General features: G+C 37.2%; 1 protein-coding gene across 2 annotated transcripts in view; it reads left to right on the plus strand.

Moving 5' to 3' along the window:
- The first annotated feature begins 1,625 nt into the window (after nt 1–1,625).
- The window catches only part of MAPK13 (mitogen-activated protein kinase 13), a 31,949-nt gene continuing 15,326 nt past the window's right edge, over nt 1,626–18,248 (plus strand). The window contains exons 1-5 of one of the 2 annotated variants that reach the window (XM_014053871.2): nt 1,626–1,918; nt 6,717–6,846; nt 8,725–8,783; nt 13,263–13,371; nt 16,517–16,546. In XM_014053871.2, the coding sequence (XP_013909346.1) occupies nt 1,800–1,918; nt 6,717–6,846; nt 8,725–8,783; nt 13,263–13,371; nt 16,517–16,546 (447 nt within the window). In that variant the 5' untranslated portion in view covers nt 1,626–1,799. The remainder of the gene's footprint in view (nt 1,919–6,716; nt 6,847–8,724; nt 8,784–13,262; nt 13,372–16,516; nt 16,547–18,248) is intronic. The other variant, XM_087719909.1, reaches the window with a different exon arrangement.

An 18,248-nucleotide genomic window follows, 5' to 3' on the forward strand; every position in this document is an offset into this window, starting at 1 on the left:
AAGATTGTAACCCGCCCGAATGGTATGAATGTTGCGTTTTAATCATGTACTGTCTATATGTAAAAGTCTGTTTTCCCCCTTCCTTTTGATTGTGAGCTGCCCTGAGTCCCCCCAGGGAAAAGGGCGGCATACAAATAAACACAAATTCAAATTCAAACCCTGGAATTTCCTGGCTGTGTTCCTCCAAGAATTAACTAGGTGTGATTTTAGCTTTGGAATTCAAGCAAAGGCAAATCAGGTGTCATTGTTGCTTCCATGTCTAGATCAAACTTGAAATTGCCAGAATGAAGCCACCACCTTTCTCATTGGCCAAAAATAAGTCATTGTTAGTACATGTTTCTGGTAGTAGCTGAAATACCAGCAGATGGGCTGGCCTCTATCTCTCGACATTAACACTGTCTGAAGAGCCTTCATTTGAGCATATTGTTTTTACAGGTGCTGCCATCTGCTGATATAAAACATTTAATTTATATTTAAAATTGGCTTTAAATGCACTTGTTGCATATAAAGTGGACTTTTTTAAAAAAAAAAATCTTTTCACTCAATTGCAAAGCAGAAATTATCCAAAATACAGCCCAAGAATAAATAATAAATTCACTTTATTTGGCCTTTGGGATACAACTTAAATATTCAGATATTACATAACTATTAAAAAACTTTCCACTCATGAGAGTCTTCTAAAAAACCTGGCCTACACAAATGCTAATGTTAGTATAAGGTGTGCCTTTTATAAAGCACTAGGTGTCCTCTGTTTAAGAACAAGTATAGTACAGTCCACGAGCATGACAAAATGGTCTGTGATTGTCATTCTCTGCAGGAACCTATTAACTGCAGACACACATTTTTCAGTATGACCAACCCTCTCATAATGAGAGGCTTCATTAATTTATCCACCTAATTGCAAGCTCTCGCAATCGGCATGTGATTATGTGATCAAGGAAACGTACATGACTGGCAACACAAAACTACCAGCAATGGATGACAGGCAGGAAAGTAATATCCAGTCAGCTGATTAGCTCTTGCCCTTTAGATCATAGCTGTCCACCTCTTACAACAGAATACATTTTTCTTAAACTAGAAGTATTGCCTAGTCAATCAAGTGTATCCCAAATAAACTTATTAATTTCATATATCAGAATTTTTGCTGCAGAAAACTATTTTTTGCCTTTAAACTTACAACATTCTCCCAGCAACATGTATTATCTGTTGCTGCAATGCAGTAAACTTCTCTAAATTGTTTTCGATGTTTTTTCTTACCGAAGGAGGAAGTAAGATCAACAATGAAATGTTAATCAGATGAATGAAGACTGGTTAAGTTGCATTATCTGTACTTTATACTTTGATCAGTTTAATAAAATTATTAAAGGATATTTTTTTTAAATATGCAAGGAGTAAAAGTAAGTTAAAGTATGTCTTTACTCATTTACATTGCAAGTTTATTAAGACTTCAAAAAGTATCGGTAGTAGCAGTAAATCTGTATCAGGCAGGCATGGCTGCTATTTCTATTACTATAAAGGCTACCTTTCACATAGAAAAGGTGAGTCCTTTGAAAGTACCTGCAAGGGGAGTGTCTAATTTGCAACATGACTCCTTCCTCCTGAGCTGATGTGTGGGCAGAAGGCGGGCTATAAGTCACCTCGTAAACACTCATTGTTCACAACACAGTTGAGAAGGAAATCTACGGTTTACTTTCCTAAGAGAAGTTGTCTCTCTGCCTGCATGTGGTAAAAAATCTGGATTGGCCTTGAGTTTCTTTACAACTTGGGTACTGGAGATTTCTACTCCAGGCACAGAGGAGATGAGCTGTACCAGGCGAAAAGGCTTCTTCAGGCAAGAAGTAAACAAGATAATTTGGGAACTTCCTAGACGATATACTGCTATCATCCCTGTAGGATCTGGGGCTTATGGCTCTGTCTGGTGAGTGGCTTTCTGGATCTCGGGGCTTTGGCAAAGCGGGAAATGGGGATGAATATACAGGATCCTGGGATCCTATATTTTGAGGAGAAATCACATGGAATCACTTTATTTAACTCTGGTGAATATACATTTGCATTCTGGAAAAGAGATTTGGTTTCCTTCCGGCCACCGTTTTCAACGTCATTCTAAGTGTCAGTTGATCAGATATTGAAAGTTATCTATGTTTGGAAACCTGAGTTTCCAATGGTCCTTTTTCTGCAAAGTCTCTTATTTTACAATAATAAATTTAAAATAATACAAAAATACAATATTTATTTGATATGTTGATCTTTAAACAGGGTGAAGCACAAATACCATGATGTGCTGTTTGTTTGCTTGCAGTTAGAAGGAAAACAATTCAGATATTACTGGCATGACAAATTAATAAGGCACATTAACAGTTCATGATAATCAAATACACATAGTTCCAATTTTTCTTAGTAATGGAGATCTGCTTAAACCTTCCAGTTTCCACACTACAGTTTTTCAAATTATTTGGACTTGGATTAGATATTTGACGTATAGAAAATGACTATAGCAATGCATGGAATTATGCCTTGTTTTCACAAAACATTTCTAGCCAGAGAAAAATGATATTAATCTGCCAAAGATTTGCAGTATGATTATGCTATACAGTATTGTTGTGTACAAAACACTTTTCCAGCTGGGAATATGTTGGGATAACTTCCACAATTTTCCTCCAGGATGGCCAAACTGTTAGGGCCTGGGACGAGTGTTGAGATGAAATAAGAAGATGATATGGAGGAAGGAAGGGTCTCTTCTTTTGTACTTCCCAACACTGAGTCCAACAGTCCCAGTTGCTACTGTTATCAGACAAGTCTTGTTTACATTAAACTATTCTTTCTGAACTACCTTCGGTGCTTCGGTTAAAGTACAAAAACTTTTACAGTGCACAGGTTCTTGGGCTGAAATGCCTGGAGCAGACATGCTGTAACAGCCAGAGCCAATGAGTCAATGCTTTTGTCACATAGAATACATTTGTGGGGTGGGGTGATTTTGTTTCTCTATATTATGCTGGCTTCTGCGCGAGATGTATCCAAAGTTAAAATTTACATCCATGATTTTTGCAGAAATTTTCACATGACAGCCTAATTTGAAATGTTAATTGTGTATTGACTTATTCTGACTAATGTCAAATGTAATATTTTGTAGCTACAGGCGGATCCTAGACACATTTAAGGCATTTAAATGCTTGTTTATAGCCATTCCTTTGTGTTTACGATCAAGGGAATAAAAAGAACAATTATTTTTTTTGGTATCTTTAACTTTGTTCAAATTCCTGGAGATACATACATACATACATACATACATACATACATACATACATACATACATACATACATACATTCCTCAGAATCAAATGAACAAATGCCAGGTAACACTGCCAAACATTAAATTCAAATATAAGAATATTGGAGGGAATTCCTTTGGGGTAAGACTCTATTGCTTTTTCTCAGGACTAAGGAAGCTGTCTGTCAGTCCCACATACATCCAATCTTGCATGAGAAGCAATGAATGAAACTTGACAGGTCCATTGAGTGGCTAGCTTCTTCAGTACTGCCAGCAGATACTGTATTACTGTATTAGGGAAAGCTCCACTGTTTCTGGCTCCATAGCCATTAGATGTGTTGTTGCTCCTGCCAGCTATCTTAGTTAGTTGGAGTCAGCAAACCAGCAGAAAGCATTTGCACTCCCATGGTGCCATGCGCTTCCATTGGCCGTCCTGTGTGGCAAGTATACAAGGATACCATTCACGGAAAAACTCTGTCCCGGTGGCTCAGGAGAGCTGGTGACTGTGGGTCACATGCTCCTTAGATGTTCCTTCTATACGGAGATTAGGAAAAATCATATTCTGCCAATAACTGCTAGGTATCCTGGCCATTCTGCCATTACCTATCTCCAGTGGCTGCTTAAGGATGAACAGTCCATAACTACAGCACAATTGGCCTGATTCTGTGCAGCAGCACTGGAGATTCGTCGCAAGCACGTTTCTTCCCCACCATAGTGATGTTATATAAAAATTGTGGCAAACCCTTTGCATTGCTTAGTCACTTCCCTTTTAGCGTTGAACCTACAAAAGACCACACAGTTTAGGGATTGTAAATACCATATAGTCAGACCATTTATGATTGACACTGGATTTTATTATAGATTTTAGTTGTTATTTATTATTTTATACTAGAAGTTTTATATTTATATATACATTGTTGTTGTACAGTATTACAGCAAATATAAAACTAATGGATTGATTTTTCCCCCTGCTTCTTCTGAAAAATGAAATAGGTGCTTCACTCATTGCATTTAAAAAAAGTTTATGACATGTAAAATATGCATTTCCTTTCCAGTGAATAATGTCAAAAACTTATCAACAATAATAGCAATAAGGATAAAGAATATTAATTAAAACATAATTAAATCCAGAGTGCAGGCCATTTTTAAATGAAATAAATTTATAATTTAATAATAATAAATAGTAATCATTATTATTTAACTATTAAAACCAACCCAAGTCCTGTATTCCAAAGATACATAACTACCCTTCCTGCTGTTCCTCTTTTAGCTAAGAAATGTTATAAAAATTATAGGTAAGAAAATTCAGTCAAAGAGTGAGAACAGTGAGTTAAAAAAACAAAAAAAGAAAGGCAGGTAATTAAAAGAGAAAGAAATCTAAATGTAATTGAGATCATCGTAATACATTAAAGATCTCCACACATTTCTGGTCTTTAAACACTGTCTTTAAATTCTTTTTTCCACCACATCCATACATATCCATACATTGTCTTTTGTTCTCTTAAGATTCTCATCTCTGTCGCTCTCTTTTAGGATCTCATCAACTTCATCTAATTCAGTGTTTCTCAACCTTGGCAACTTGAAGATGTCCGGACTTCAACTCCCAGAATCTTCAAGTTGCCAAGGTTGAGAAACACTGATCTAATTACAACATTGCTCACATACTCTTCCTTGATTTAGAATTATTTTCCCATATGCATTCATTCCTCATTTGACAAAACTGTTTGAACATATATGATTCAAACAGATCATTTTGTACTCAATTTATGTTAATTCATCACCTATTCATTCTTGACCCTACCCCTATCTCTTCTTGCTTTACGGTCTCTTCTTCAGTAACTCATTCCTACCTCATTCGCCTTCATTAACATTTCTTTCTAATGGTAAGGATATTGATAGTCAACTGAGGCATATTTTGGCCAGAATGTCACAAACTTTAAACTTTAAACTTTAATGGAATTTGTATGCCACCCACTCCCTAGGGACTCACAACAAATAAAAACATTTAAAATATTTAAAATTACAGAATTAAAATCAACACAACCTCCATTTCATCAAATGGGGCTGGAATAATCAACAGCCCCAGGCCTGCCGGAACAGCCAGGTCTTGGTCGCTTTACGGAAGGCCGGGAGAGTGGTGAGGGTCCGGATCTCAGCAGGTAGCTCGTTCCACAAGGCCGGTGCAGCTACAGAGAAGGCCCTCCCTCGGGGAGCCTCCAACCGGCATTGTCCGGTCAATGGCACCCGGAGGAGGCCCAACCTGTGTGATCTTATTGGTCGTTGGGAGGTAAATGGCAGGAGGCGGTCTCTCAGGTAGCCAGGTCCAATGCCATGTAGGGCTTTAAAAGTAACGACTAGCACCTTGAAGCGGGTCTGGAGACCAATAGGAAGCCAGTGCAACTCGTGGAGGATAGATGTAACATGGGTGTACAATCAAAGCTCAGTTTTACTTCTCATACTATTCTACGCAAGCCAGGATCTCTAATCTGGAAACTAACTTTCAATACTGCTGTCCATATGCCACTTTCATCCTCCTCTTCCCATTCTTCCCAGTTATACAGAGTTATATATTTAAACTTAAAAGTGAATATTAATACTAGGTGCTCAGAAATTATAGCTTAACAGTTTAAAATCTCCCCTTGAACTTTTTGATTGGTGATGTTACAAAGTTACCCTGAGAGGTGGAAGAGTTTTTGAAAGTTACAATTTTTGGTATTGAATTTGTGACCCATTATTTGGGAAGGGAGTGGTTCCCAAACCTGATATTCTCCAGATTGCAATGAACTGATAAACTCTAAAGATTTAGAGTAGTTCAAAAATTTCTAGAAGGCATCAGTTGATAAGAACTAGTAGTTCCTAGTTTATAACATGTTCCTAGTTTATAATATATATGTAGAAAGTAGTTTTTATAGATACACTGTATACATCCAGAAATAAAAGTGTATATGTAGATATGCTCCCCAGTTAACACAACATCCAATTTATGCACTCAACTTTATACAAATGTTTCTATAAGCCATATCTACAATGCATAAAAGTGCATTTTAATGTGTAATGCAAATTAGTAGTGCTTGTAGATAAATTCCAGATCTACAAAAAAAACAAAACTAGATTATGTAGTTTTCCAGAACAGAATGGTCAAATAAATCAGGAAGTGTCTGCAGTCATTGGTTTGTCATCATGTAAAAATGCAGTGGCAAACACATTTACCACTATGTGTTATGAACAAGCCTTAAGTTTATTTGGCAGTGTCCTTATGCATATTGTATATGCAGAAATTCATTGAATTTTCATCCAAATACTGCAGCAGTACAGCTAAAGCTACAGTCCTAGTTATGCTTCCTAGACCATAAACTTCATCTTACTATAAATATGGTTAGGATTTCACAGATCAGTATAATGCGTCCATGTAATTTCCTTCTGAATATTTTTCTCCAATTTGCTATAGTTCTGCAATTGATAAGAAAACAGGAGACAAAGTAGCTATCAAGAAGCTCTGTCGCCCATTCCAGTCTGAGATTTTTGCCAAACGAGCCTATCGGGAACTCACACTGCTAAAACACATGCAGCATGAAAATGTGAGTAGCTACTTCTCTGTGTATGTTTGCTTATAACCAAAAGAGTTCTCGGTGTTTTACACAAATAACAACTGAATTGGAAAGAGAAAAGTGAGGGAAAGACAAGGGGAAAAGAAAGAAAAGTCATAATTTATATCTCCACCTGAGACAAAAATTCAAATAAATATAAAAATATTCATGCCCAGAAGAGTAACAGCTTGCAGTAACAGCTTCTATGAAATGACCAATTCATCCCTGAGATAGATAGATCTCATTCATTCAAGTTGCTACATTGACTCAAAAGTTATAAATCAGTGCCATACTAAGTTTGGACCATCAGTTAACGGTACTCGCAAAGATGGAAGACAACCAGCAAGACAAGATCTAATATTTCCTTTTTCAAACTGATTGAGTTTGAGATATGTTGGATGCTTTGGAATTCTGCAAATTGTAGGCCCAGTACGTCTGAGGCTAAAATTTGATGCGATAAACATTCTGTCCACTGGATGAAAAGAGGCATACGTTTATAATACTCATTTTCAATAACAAGGATAACTTGTCATGATTTTAACATAGCTGAGTGCCCTGGTCTGCCTACTGATAATCATATTTCAGTTTTTGCGGAAAGATTTAAGAACCACATAATTGGTTGGATAAATTATACTTGGCAAAATGTAATTATCTACAATATGCTATGAATAAATCAAATACTCCCAAGCAGCCCCTGAATGTAAAAACAAGCCTTCGTCACACTCTGCTGATAGTGATAATTACTTCTTAAACCATTTTCCTTCATCCCTCCATCCCAATTTTCTGGCAATATTGGACTTACAGTACTGTTTACAAGCTAGGCATGGCAGTTACTGCCTGATACAGGTACCGAATTTCTGTACTTCAGGTTTAAAGCTACTGTCTGATTTGTGGTTTGGGTAGAAATCTGGTTCTTTCATGCTATGCATTCATTAATCTACAGTTTTTATTTATTTATTTAACTAAGCTCTGTACCAGCTAGCACAACAAAAGTTTTATCAATTGCTAACTTACTGTAGGGCAAGTGTAACGTAACCATAAGTGGCTGCAAATGACATTTAAGAAATTCCACTCCTGGCACCTTCTTTCCTGTGTCTCACACTCTAATTTATTTTATGTAAGCAAGTCCAGTGCACATGATTCCAGCGAGAGACCTGACACATCCCTATTACATGGCATTTTCTTGACATCAGTCTAGTATATTGGAATCTCCTATTCTCTACATAAATTAGATAGGAAGAGTGCAGCATCATTTTGCATGGCACTCTGTTAATGGAAATGTCTTTCTTTTCTAAATTCAGTAGTCTTTTGGGAATGGGAATCCATGTTGAGTTCTAATAAGAAGGAAACCTATGCAAACAGATATGCTGGCAGTTTTCTACAATTCCTATTTTCTCAGCCTAAGTAAAGTGTCAGTTGTGGTTCAGCAGGCTCTAATTAATTTATAAAATATTGATGCATCCAGAATTTGAAACATACACTCTGTACAACTATCCCTGGATTTATTCCCTGGTCTTGGCGTTTCCTATGAGAACATCACAAAAAATAAGACTTCCCCTCTCCCAGCCCATTGCTCGGAAAGGCCTCAAGTTGCCAATTAACATGGCTTGGTCTCTGGTGAGGAAAGCAGAATGTTTTTATCATGTTAGGTCAGAGATGGGTTGCTCCCGGTTTGGTCTGGATCAGCCGAACAGGTAGTGGCAGCGGCGGGAGGCTCCACCCATCTGCCTGGATGATTCTGTGCATGTGCAGAAGCGTCACACGCACAAGCAAACTGGTAGCATCAGGATTTGAAACCCACCTCTGTGCTAGATAGATATGTTCTTGTACTCTGTGTAAGCTAACATTCTGAGTCTACCTCTGCTGCAGGTTATTGGATTACTTGATGTCTTCACTTCAGCTACTTCCTTTGATGGATTCCAGGACTTGTAAGTTTGCATTTTCTACCATATGATGTTCTATAGCTCTAGTGCAGAATTATAACAGAATATCAGAATGGGAAGGGGCTTCTAATCCAACATCCTGCTCAAGCAGGAGACCCTGTTCCATTTCAGACAAATGGTTGTTCAATTTGTCTAGTGTTGGAGCATCCACAATTTCTGGAGGAAAGTTGTTCCACTGATTAATTGTTCTAATGGTCAGGAAATTTCTCTTTAGTTTTAAGTTGGTTCCCTCCTTGATTTGTTTTCATCCCCTGCTATTGTACTGCTTTCAGGTGGTTTGAAGACTAGGTAGATCCACTCTAAAATAATTGCTTTTAAAGAAGGCACAACAGCTTGGTCCCTTGATCATTTTATCTCAAAATCTGTTATTTTCAAACACGAGTCTATGCAGATTCTGTCACCGAGTTTAGCAATAAATAAATAAATAAATAGCCATATATGGTATATATGGCATAGGGCCTGGATACTTGAGGGACCACATGTTTCCCATAACAGCAGTCTAGCCGATTCAATCCTGCAATCTTGATGTGCTCCAGATTCCTTCAATTAAACAATGTCATCTATTGGAACCCTGGAAGTATGTTTTCTTTGTAGCAGTTCCTGCCCCCTGAATGAGGTTCCTTCCAAGATCCAGATGGCTCCTATCCTACTATTGTTTAAAAGAGTTGTAAAGAACTGACTCTTTTTCCAGGCCTTTGGTCAGGAAGGTACTACCTCTCGCTTCATTGTGTTTGTCATTTTTATCTTTGTCTTTTATGTTTTAGTGATCTTATTCTAATGTTTTATTATTGTGAATAGTTGACAGTCGAGTGGTATACAGGCTTAATAAATTATGGTTGGTCATATAGTCAACCAGAGACTGGATTTGGCATTTTTATTCACCTATTGAGTCCTTCCCAAGGATCTGGAATAGGCAGATATTGTTGGTTGATGATGTTAAAGGTGTCATCACAGGATGTAAGCAGTTCCAAGTAAAATTGTCTTTTGCAATTGAGTGACGATGATTTTGTCAATGCTGATTGTCTTCAAGTGATGATCCAGATGTTTTGGGATTGTATTCAAACTGCGACTTTTGGCTGCCGCAGTCATTCTACTCCTATTTGCAGATATTTGTATTTTGTGATTTTTTCCCCAGTTTTTCTCTACTATTCTATTCTGCTGTTGCTACTTAGTAGTGGATGCTACTACATCCAATATTTAAACTTTTTTGTCCTTCTCATCAACAATTGTTCAGTCTAAGGTGTTGTGTGGCAGGTGTTGATCTGGTTGAATTCTAAAGTTTCAGAGCACTTCGATTTATTCAATTTCTAGTATTTGGTCTGTTTTATAATGTCAACAGTTTTTGCTTGAAAGCAGATGGTATTTCTTGCAGATATTCCAGTGCACCATTGTTACTTCTTTCTCATGCCATTCTTTATAGTCAGGCTCTGTGATCTTCTTGCAGCTGCTAATTAGATGTTCCAATGTTTCTTCAATTGTTATTATGATGATACTTGGTTGCATAGTGAGCCAGATGTTCAGATTGGATTTGGCATTTTTAAAATCCACCTATTAAGTCCTTCCCAAGGACCTGGGATAGGGAGATATTGCTTGATGGTATTCCAATTGGTTGCATAGTCAGCCAGATGTTTACACTGGATTGGATATTTTTATCCATCTATCAAGTCCTTACCTGGAACAGGCAGGTGTTATTGTTTGATGATATTAATGATATTGTCACAGGATGTAAGCTGGTTGAGCTAAAGCTACTTTTTGCAATTGGTCCAAAGTAATTCTGACAATGCTGATGTTCAGATGGTGTTTCAATTCTTTTGGTATTGCATCCAAGGTGGCTACTACTATTGGTACTATCTTTGTTTTATTTTGCCAGTCATCTAATTGAAGGTCTTCATATTTTGTAATTTTCTCCAGTTCTTTCTCTTCTCTTCTGCTATCTTCAGGTACTGCCACCTCCATTATCAGACTGTTTTGTCTTTTTTAAATCAACAATTGTTAAGTCTATGTTATATGGCAATATAGAATATTGCCATTTATCCGCAAGCAAGAACTGGGGGATCACAACACAGATAAAGTGCTCATTATTATCATATACACATGAAACATGAAATCACAACTGCCAGTTCTTTAGTTGGTATTGGCTTTCATACACATCAAGTTCTTCCCAAGAACTTTTGTTGTAATAAATCAGCATAGTATACAGTATTTGTGGATACAAGCAGTGTGGCCTTTTGCAATTGACAGATGGACATTTTGTCAATACCCAGTTTATTGTTGTTGCGGTTAGTGCAAACTACCCATTAGTTTTTACATAAAATTTAGCATCCTGAAAATCCAGTCTTTAACAGTTGCTTTTAAATTAGAAACTTTTTGGGGCCAATCTAGTGAAACAATTGCTACCCATAATCAGGTGTTCTGTTTACATTTCTTTTAAACTGCTCCCATTGGATCTCAACTTCCCAAAGGAAGAAATGGTATTTTCACCCTGCGGTGCATTTTTTCAAATGGAACTTTGATGACAGAGATTTACATTTGAAAATAGATGACACGGGAGGAGAATATGCTTTCTGCCAGAATTGGCATCCTATAACAATCTTTTATCATTGTAATGTTTTAATATTTAATATTTATACAAAAAAGTTGCCTGCTGAGAACAATCTGTGTCACACAAAAGCCAAACAGAACTTTGAATACAATCTATATTATGGTATGGACAATATTTAATAAAATCTCAGATGATTGGGGAAATATTTATAATATGTTCATTAATTAATCATAAAACATAATTGGAAGAGGTCATCTCATGAAACTTGCTTGATGCAAGATTTAAAATGCAAAACATGTTATATTGTGTTGACACAATCTAGCTTCTACATTTTAGGGCGAGCTAGCGGAGTAAAATCTACAGAGATGCCTTTTTTAAAAAACATTTCAAGGCAGTAGATTTTTTCCATAAACAATTGGTACAGTTACTTTTAACATTTGCTTAGGTTGTGCTTTCCAGTAATGTTATGCACCTGTCCTTTTTATATTCTTTGAGGGAACAATGAATACTAAATAATTGCACGTCTAAACTAATCATATAAATTTAAAAGAAAAACAATAGATCAGCAGCACTAAAGCAAACTATGAAGCTATAATATTCAAATATAAGTAAAAATGGACTAGTCATTTTTTAAAAAGTCTTTATACAAAACAACACATGGTTATCTATTTAATGCGTATTATGCAGAGTACAACTTGTGAGTAAATTTTTAAAAAATGCTATTATTTTCTGATATTCTTGCCAGTTCTGCTATTTCCAAATATGGGCCTAGCATTCTGGATGGAATGGGGCATAGAGTGAAATAGGAGGAGACAATCAATAATTGGTTTTAATGAAACTGCTGTCAACAGGGCTTTCAGAAGTAGACAAAATAATGAAGAAGCAGTCAAAATAGAACTCATTCCCCTTGTCCCAGTGATGGAAACAATAACATACAGAACTATACAAGATACTTATTGGTAGAAGATCCATAATGCACCCAATGTTGACACAACTAGCAAAATCCAACTCTCTTCCCCAGACTAAGTCAACCTTCTCTGCAGCAGTGAGCAGCAATCTTGTTTTTGAAAAATAAGTCTAGTGTTCTTTCAAAAGGGCACTAAGCCTGTTTTTATAAGAAGCCTGCATAACATCTGACAAATACTCCAGGAAGTGCCAATCTGGCATTCTGTAGGCAAGCACCTCTGTGGAAGCTATATCTCTGGTGATTACTGCAGTCCAAATTGAAATGACCGTGGAGGGCAGTCCCCGTTATTTGAGGGTGAGAGGCTAACCTAATACATAGCAGCTTAGACGGCCCCTAGAAGATGGACAGGTTCCAAATCCTGCCATAGGTGTGGGTTGGGGATGTAAAAGCAATATCATAAGGAAATGTTTGTGCTATGGTTTGTACCATAGTTAAGGGTTTCAGAGATGACTCTTACCTTTATATAATTAGTAACTACATAAGAAGTCAGTGCAAATCAACTAGGTCTTAGCCTCCAGTCAATAGCTATGCTATCTGGTAGTCCCTTGTGTTGTATGGATAAACACAGAGCCAGAAATTGAAAAACAAAGATTAATTGGATCTGAAAAGCCAGCAGTGTGAGTCTCACATCAACTAAACTATTACATTGACAATAGACTTATTTAAGACAATAGGCATATAGTGGTTTCAGAGAAGTTCAGATGATTTTGTTATGGACTGCAGTAAAAAGATTAAGTTGCAATAATATTGTTTGCTACAGTATTTTGTTTAATGAGATAAAACTATTGTTCCCATTCCTGGTTCTAAAATACACCCCTGCATTCTTATTTTCAGAAATGGGATTTTATAAAATTGGTAAGAGTCTTAGCATGAATTAGCTACTATTTCTGGTGAACTATATAACTGCATTATACATTACATCTTACTCTGATACTTACCTTTTAAATATTTTTAGTTACCTGGTGATGCCATACATGCAAACGGATTTACAAAAGATAATGGGACACCAATTCAGTGAGGAAAAAATTCAGTATCTGATCTACCAGGTTTTGAAAGGCTTGAAGGTAAGTAACATCAGAAAAATTCAGAAAGAAAGAAATTTCTGCCATTTTTGCCAAACCACCTCATTTCTTTAGCATCTTTGTACTGACAACATCTTTTAATAGATTATGAACATATAATCATAGGATTGAAAGGAGCGAGAGGAACCTTAGAGATCATAAAGTCTAGCTCCCTGCCTACTACATGGATGTGTACTTTAGCACCCCTGACCAAAATCCATCCAACTTCAATGGATTGACCTCCAATCAAGCAATATGTACATTGATGAAAGACTTTTACTATAGCCTTTCTTTGTAACGGTACACCATTTTTTCTTATCCTGTCTTCTGGAATGACTCTAAATAATTCTGTCCTGTCCTCCATATACCGTAATAGCTCTTCAAATATTGAGACAGCTACAGTATCATATCTCTGCAAACTTTCCTTCTCAAGCTAAAGACAGCTAGCACCAGCTGTTCCTCTTATATTTTCCTATCCAAGCCATCTTATTGTCTTGGTTGCTATTTTGTGAATAAACCTCTCAAAATGTGGTACTGAGAACTATTCAAGGTGCAGTCTAACCAATGCAGAATAGAGAGGAATTATTTTCTTGATTTGACATGCTACATCTGTTGATATGGCTTTTCTTTTTGGCAGATGCCTTTTAGCTCATAATAATTTTATAATAAATCCACCAAGACATTCAGATTATATTTTTCATGTCCTGATGTGAAACATGCTATCTGCTATTTGCTATAATCAAGCCTTTATTTTTTCCTACAAGAATGAAAGATTTTACTTCTGTCCTAGTTGAAATTAATTGTCCTTGTTTCTGCCCATTTCCCCAATTTTCCAAGATATTCTTGAATCTTGATATTGCCCTCTAACGCATTTGCTATCTCTCATATATTTATTATCCACAAATACGATAATTATTTTTTTAACCTCTCATTCTAGACAGTTATAAATATTTTGAACAACACAGGGTCTAACCCTGGCGATATGCCACTTGACACTTTCCCTCAACACAACACACAGCCACCCTTTGTGTCTATCAGATCTTTGATGGCTGCCTTATTTGAAAGGGATTTTTCTTAAACACGAATCTCTCCAAGTTCTCTTTAGGAAGATTTATTAAAATGAAAGCAGATGTAGTAAAACAATAATGCACCCCTGCAATAATTCCTTCCAGTCTGATAGGGAGACACTGGCATGATGGCTCTCATGGGGTATGATTGTACAAGCTCTCTTTCCATCTAAAAACAGCATAAGCCAGTCAATTTTGTGCCATTTTCTCTATTAAGGTCTTACAACAAGCCTTGGCTAACAGTTTGCTGAAGTCAAGGTACATTCCTACAATCAAATAAATTAACCCCATTTGTCCAAAAAGATCAACTTTATTTGGCATGATTTCTTCTTGATGAACACTTGCTGGCTTCTGCCAAGTAATGTATTTATTTTTAATTCTCCTTAATCAGCTTTTTAATAATCTATTACAGAGTTTTGTCATGCGTCAATTACAGGCTTACTGGTTGGTAATTATTCTGGTCTTTCCCTTCCCCTCCCCCCACAGAACATTTCCCTTACTCCACAATTTCTCAAAGATCACAGAAAAGGGCTTGGAGGTAACATCTGCAAGCTCTTTCAAGATTTTCAGATGCAGCTGGTCTGACCTGGAGATTTAAACATGTTCACAGAAGTCACATGCTCCCTAACTGATTGCAACGCCTCCTTAGAGGGAACTGTCTTTTAATAGAGCAAGGAATAAAAATACCACAAGGAAAATGAAAGGGAAAAAAGAGGTTGAGGGGGGCCTTTTTTCTGTTTGTCATCTGCTACTACATGACCATTTCTCTAATAAGTGGTCTCAAGCTCTTTCTTTCTTTTTTTTCATTTACTATTGAAATGGCCAGGGGAAAAAAAAAACCTTCTTGTTGCTTTTACTTCCCTGTGACTTTACAATTATTTTGTGCTTTTGTTGCAGAAGATAACAGGCTTTAGACTTCTCAGGATACAGGAAAGGTTTATTTGGCAGCCAGGTTCAGAAAGTTAGCGAAATGGCTAACATTACAAATTCTGAACAACCTTCATCATCAAAGCACGCATTCTTATACATTCTCAAAAGCATCGCAACACGGAAATACTTAACTCATTTCTTATTGGTTATTTTGGGGGGAAAGCCTTATAAATAGATGAGGGTCTAACTTCTCCTTTTGTTACAGGTATGGACTACGTGTCATTAATGAACTTTATCTGAACCTTGTGGTTTGGACTTTTGACATAGGGACGTTGGCTAGAACATCTTGTGGTTAGAGGCTGATGACATTTCCTTCTAACTATCCTTTTTATGCCACATTTTCATTCTTATATTTTAATCCATATTTTATTCTACTTTACTTTAGCCTTTTGGACTTCTATGTACCTCTTGCATGATTATATCCAGAGATGTGCTTGCAAGAGCTGATTCTTAAACTTTCTGGAATTTTGATATAGAGACCCTTAATTCCTTGTTTTGCTTGGCCTATTGCTTTGCACACTGATGTCCACATGAGATGGACCTCACCATTTACTTAGAGTACCCGGAGTTTCTCATCTCAGAAGCATCTCCCATTTCTGAAGTACAAATCATTCCTATCCACAGCATCTGGCTTGTAGCCAAGATAGTTTGGTTATAAGCAAGATGGCTATTATCTTTGAATTTGAATGGTTCCTTATCAGTGTCCTCAGCTTGGTTCACACCTCCCATCATGCCTATCCAGTGATGACCACACCTCCTGGGGATTGTGGGGCTAGTCATTCAACATATGAAAAGGTCATCAGTAATGGAAGATTGCCAGAGTTCATGACTTAGCAAAAATAAGGAAAGGAGAAAGCTTTCACCAGAGTCACTCTCACAAAAACATGAAGGCCTCATCAGGGTTGCTTTTGCTTGTTGACAAGAAGTTCTGAAGAATTCTAGAATATTTCTATTGGATTATTTTTCTTTACGGTAGGAAGCGTGTTTCCACTTTCTAAGAGTTGTTTTGAGACAATTAATCCACATAGAAAGCTACTTTGTGTACCCTAAGATACTACATAGAACATGCTCTATCACAGGGAATCTTGATTAATACCAATTATGGATGAGGCTGAATGTAATTTTCATGTGATCTTTTTCTTCTTTTGCAGTATATTCACTCTGCTGGAATCATTCACAGGGTATGTTCTTTTTAATTTATTCCTGTTCTAGAGTGTACAGTTTACCAGTGCAGCCTTCTACAGGGCGGGGCATAACCTTTTCCTAGGGGGTCACAGCAACACTTGTAATAACAACACAAATAATTCATACACCATTCGAAAGCCCATCAAAAACTGAGTTTATTGACACGATTTAATAGTCAGTATGACCATCATTAGCCCTTCGAACAGCATTCAAACGAGGTGGATAAGAACACAACAAATCTTCAAACAGTTCCGTTCGATTTTCCAGATTTTTCAACACAGTTTCCAAATTCATTCTCAAAGTTTCAACCGAATATCGATTTTGACCTTGCTCCTGAATCATCAGAGCTTCCACTTCATCCTTAATCCTTAATTATGGCCCCAATGTTCTCTGCCGGATTGAGATCTGGCGAATTTCCCGGCCAGACGTCATTGCCCCAAAATTCGACATTGTTTTCCTTTAACAATTGCTGAGTCGCATTTGCATTTCCGAATCAAATTTTCCAGCCATTCTTAAAGCAAATGTAACATTTAATAGCTCATTCAATTCAGTTTTTTATGGGCTTTAAAATGAGGTGTCGCGGAAGTTGTAAACTGCTGTCGATCTTGCTGTGACCCCCTAGGAAAAGGTTATGCCCCACCCTGTACAACCTGGTGCCTTCCAAGTGTGACTACCATAATCTCCCAGCCTCAAACACCATTGGCCCCAAGCTAAGGAAGACTGCCTAATCTCTATTGCTATGCTGAAACCAAATGACCTTTGTTTTCTGTTCCCCCCCCCCCAGAAGAGAACCTGCACAACCCCCTAGAAGCCTCTTGGCAGTTGGTTGCAATGTCCTAATTCTGGCCCACCAGCATGTTACAAACAACCACAGCCCTTCCTCTTATCCTATTCAGCTGATATCATCCTATCCACAACTTTGGAAATTCCTTGTTTCCTTTGTAACGTTAATGTGGAGAAACACATTTATGCAAGAATAGAGAGATGGGGATGGGGGAGGGGGGATATGTGAAATTGCTAAATTCTTTCTTAGCTCACTGATTCTTCCTTATAAAATTACCTATCCCTGGTAGCTGGAAAACAACGGAAGAATTAAGATGTTCTCCTTCCCTATATTAACAAAGATAGAATTAATTAACTAATTCAGGATTTATTTAGCAATGCTTCCAACTTTATAAGCTAAGCTAAAGACTAGCAAATCATATTAACACGGGAACCTGGCCAATTCTACGTATTTATCCTCAGAATGGAAAAAAAATATTGTGCCGATCCAAAACTTTTTGCGGTCAAGATCATGCCCCATATGATGCTCAGGCCAATGTTTTAATAAACACAGGTTTCGGTGCGATGTTCACATTAGAACTTCTGCCTCTCCAGTCTCCTGCTATTACTGATGATAGCTGGTAGCTACATGGCATGTCTCCCCTTAGGAAATACATTCTATCCCCACTGAGATATACTTCATTTGACATTTCCCTCATGCATTTCAGCATCAAACCCTGTAATCCAACTTGTTGGCTCACCTTTTTCTATGGCAGTTGAAAACTGCCTGAGGAAAACATATTATAGCAGAAGACATCACTAGACAGACCTCGTGATGCCCTGAGGCCAGTTTTAAAACATGGAAATAATCCAATGAAAACATTACTGAGAGAAAAAGAATGGGGGGTGGGGTGGGGAGAGAGAGGCGGGGAAGGA

Source organism: Thamnophis sirtalis, unplaced genomic scaffold (genome assembly GCF_051295495.1).
Source record: "Thamnophis sirtalis isolate CommonGarterSnake01/CBP01778 unplaced genomic scaffold, rThaSir2_p1.2 scaffold_7, whole genome shotgun sequence".
Lineage (NCBI taxonomy): Eukaryota > Metazoa > Chordata > Lepidosauria > Squamata > Natricidae > Thamnophis > Thamnophis sirtalis.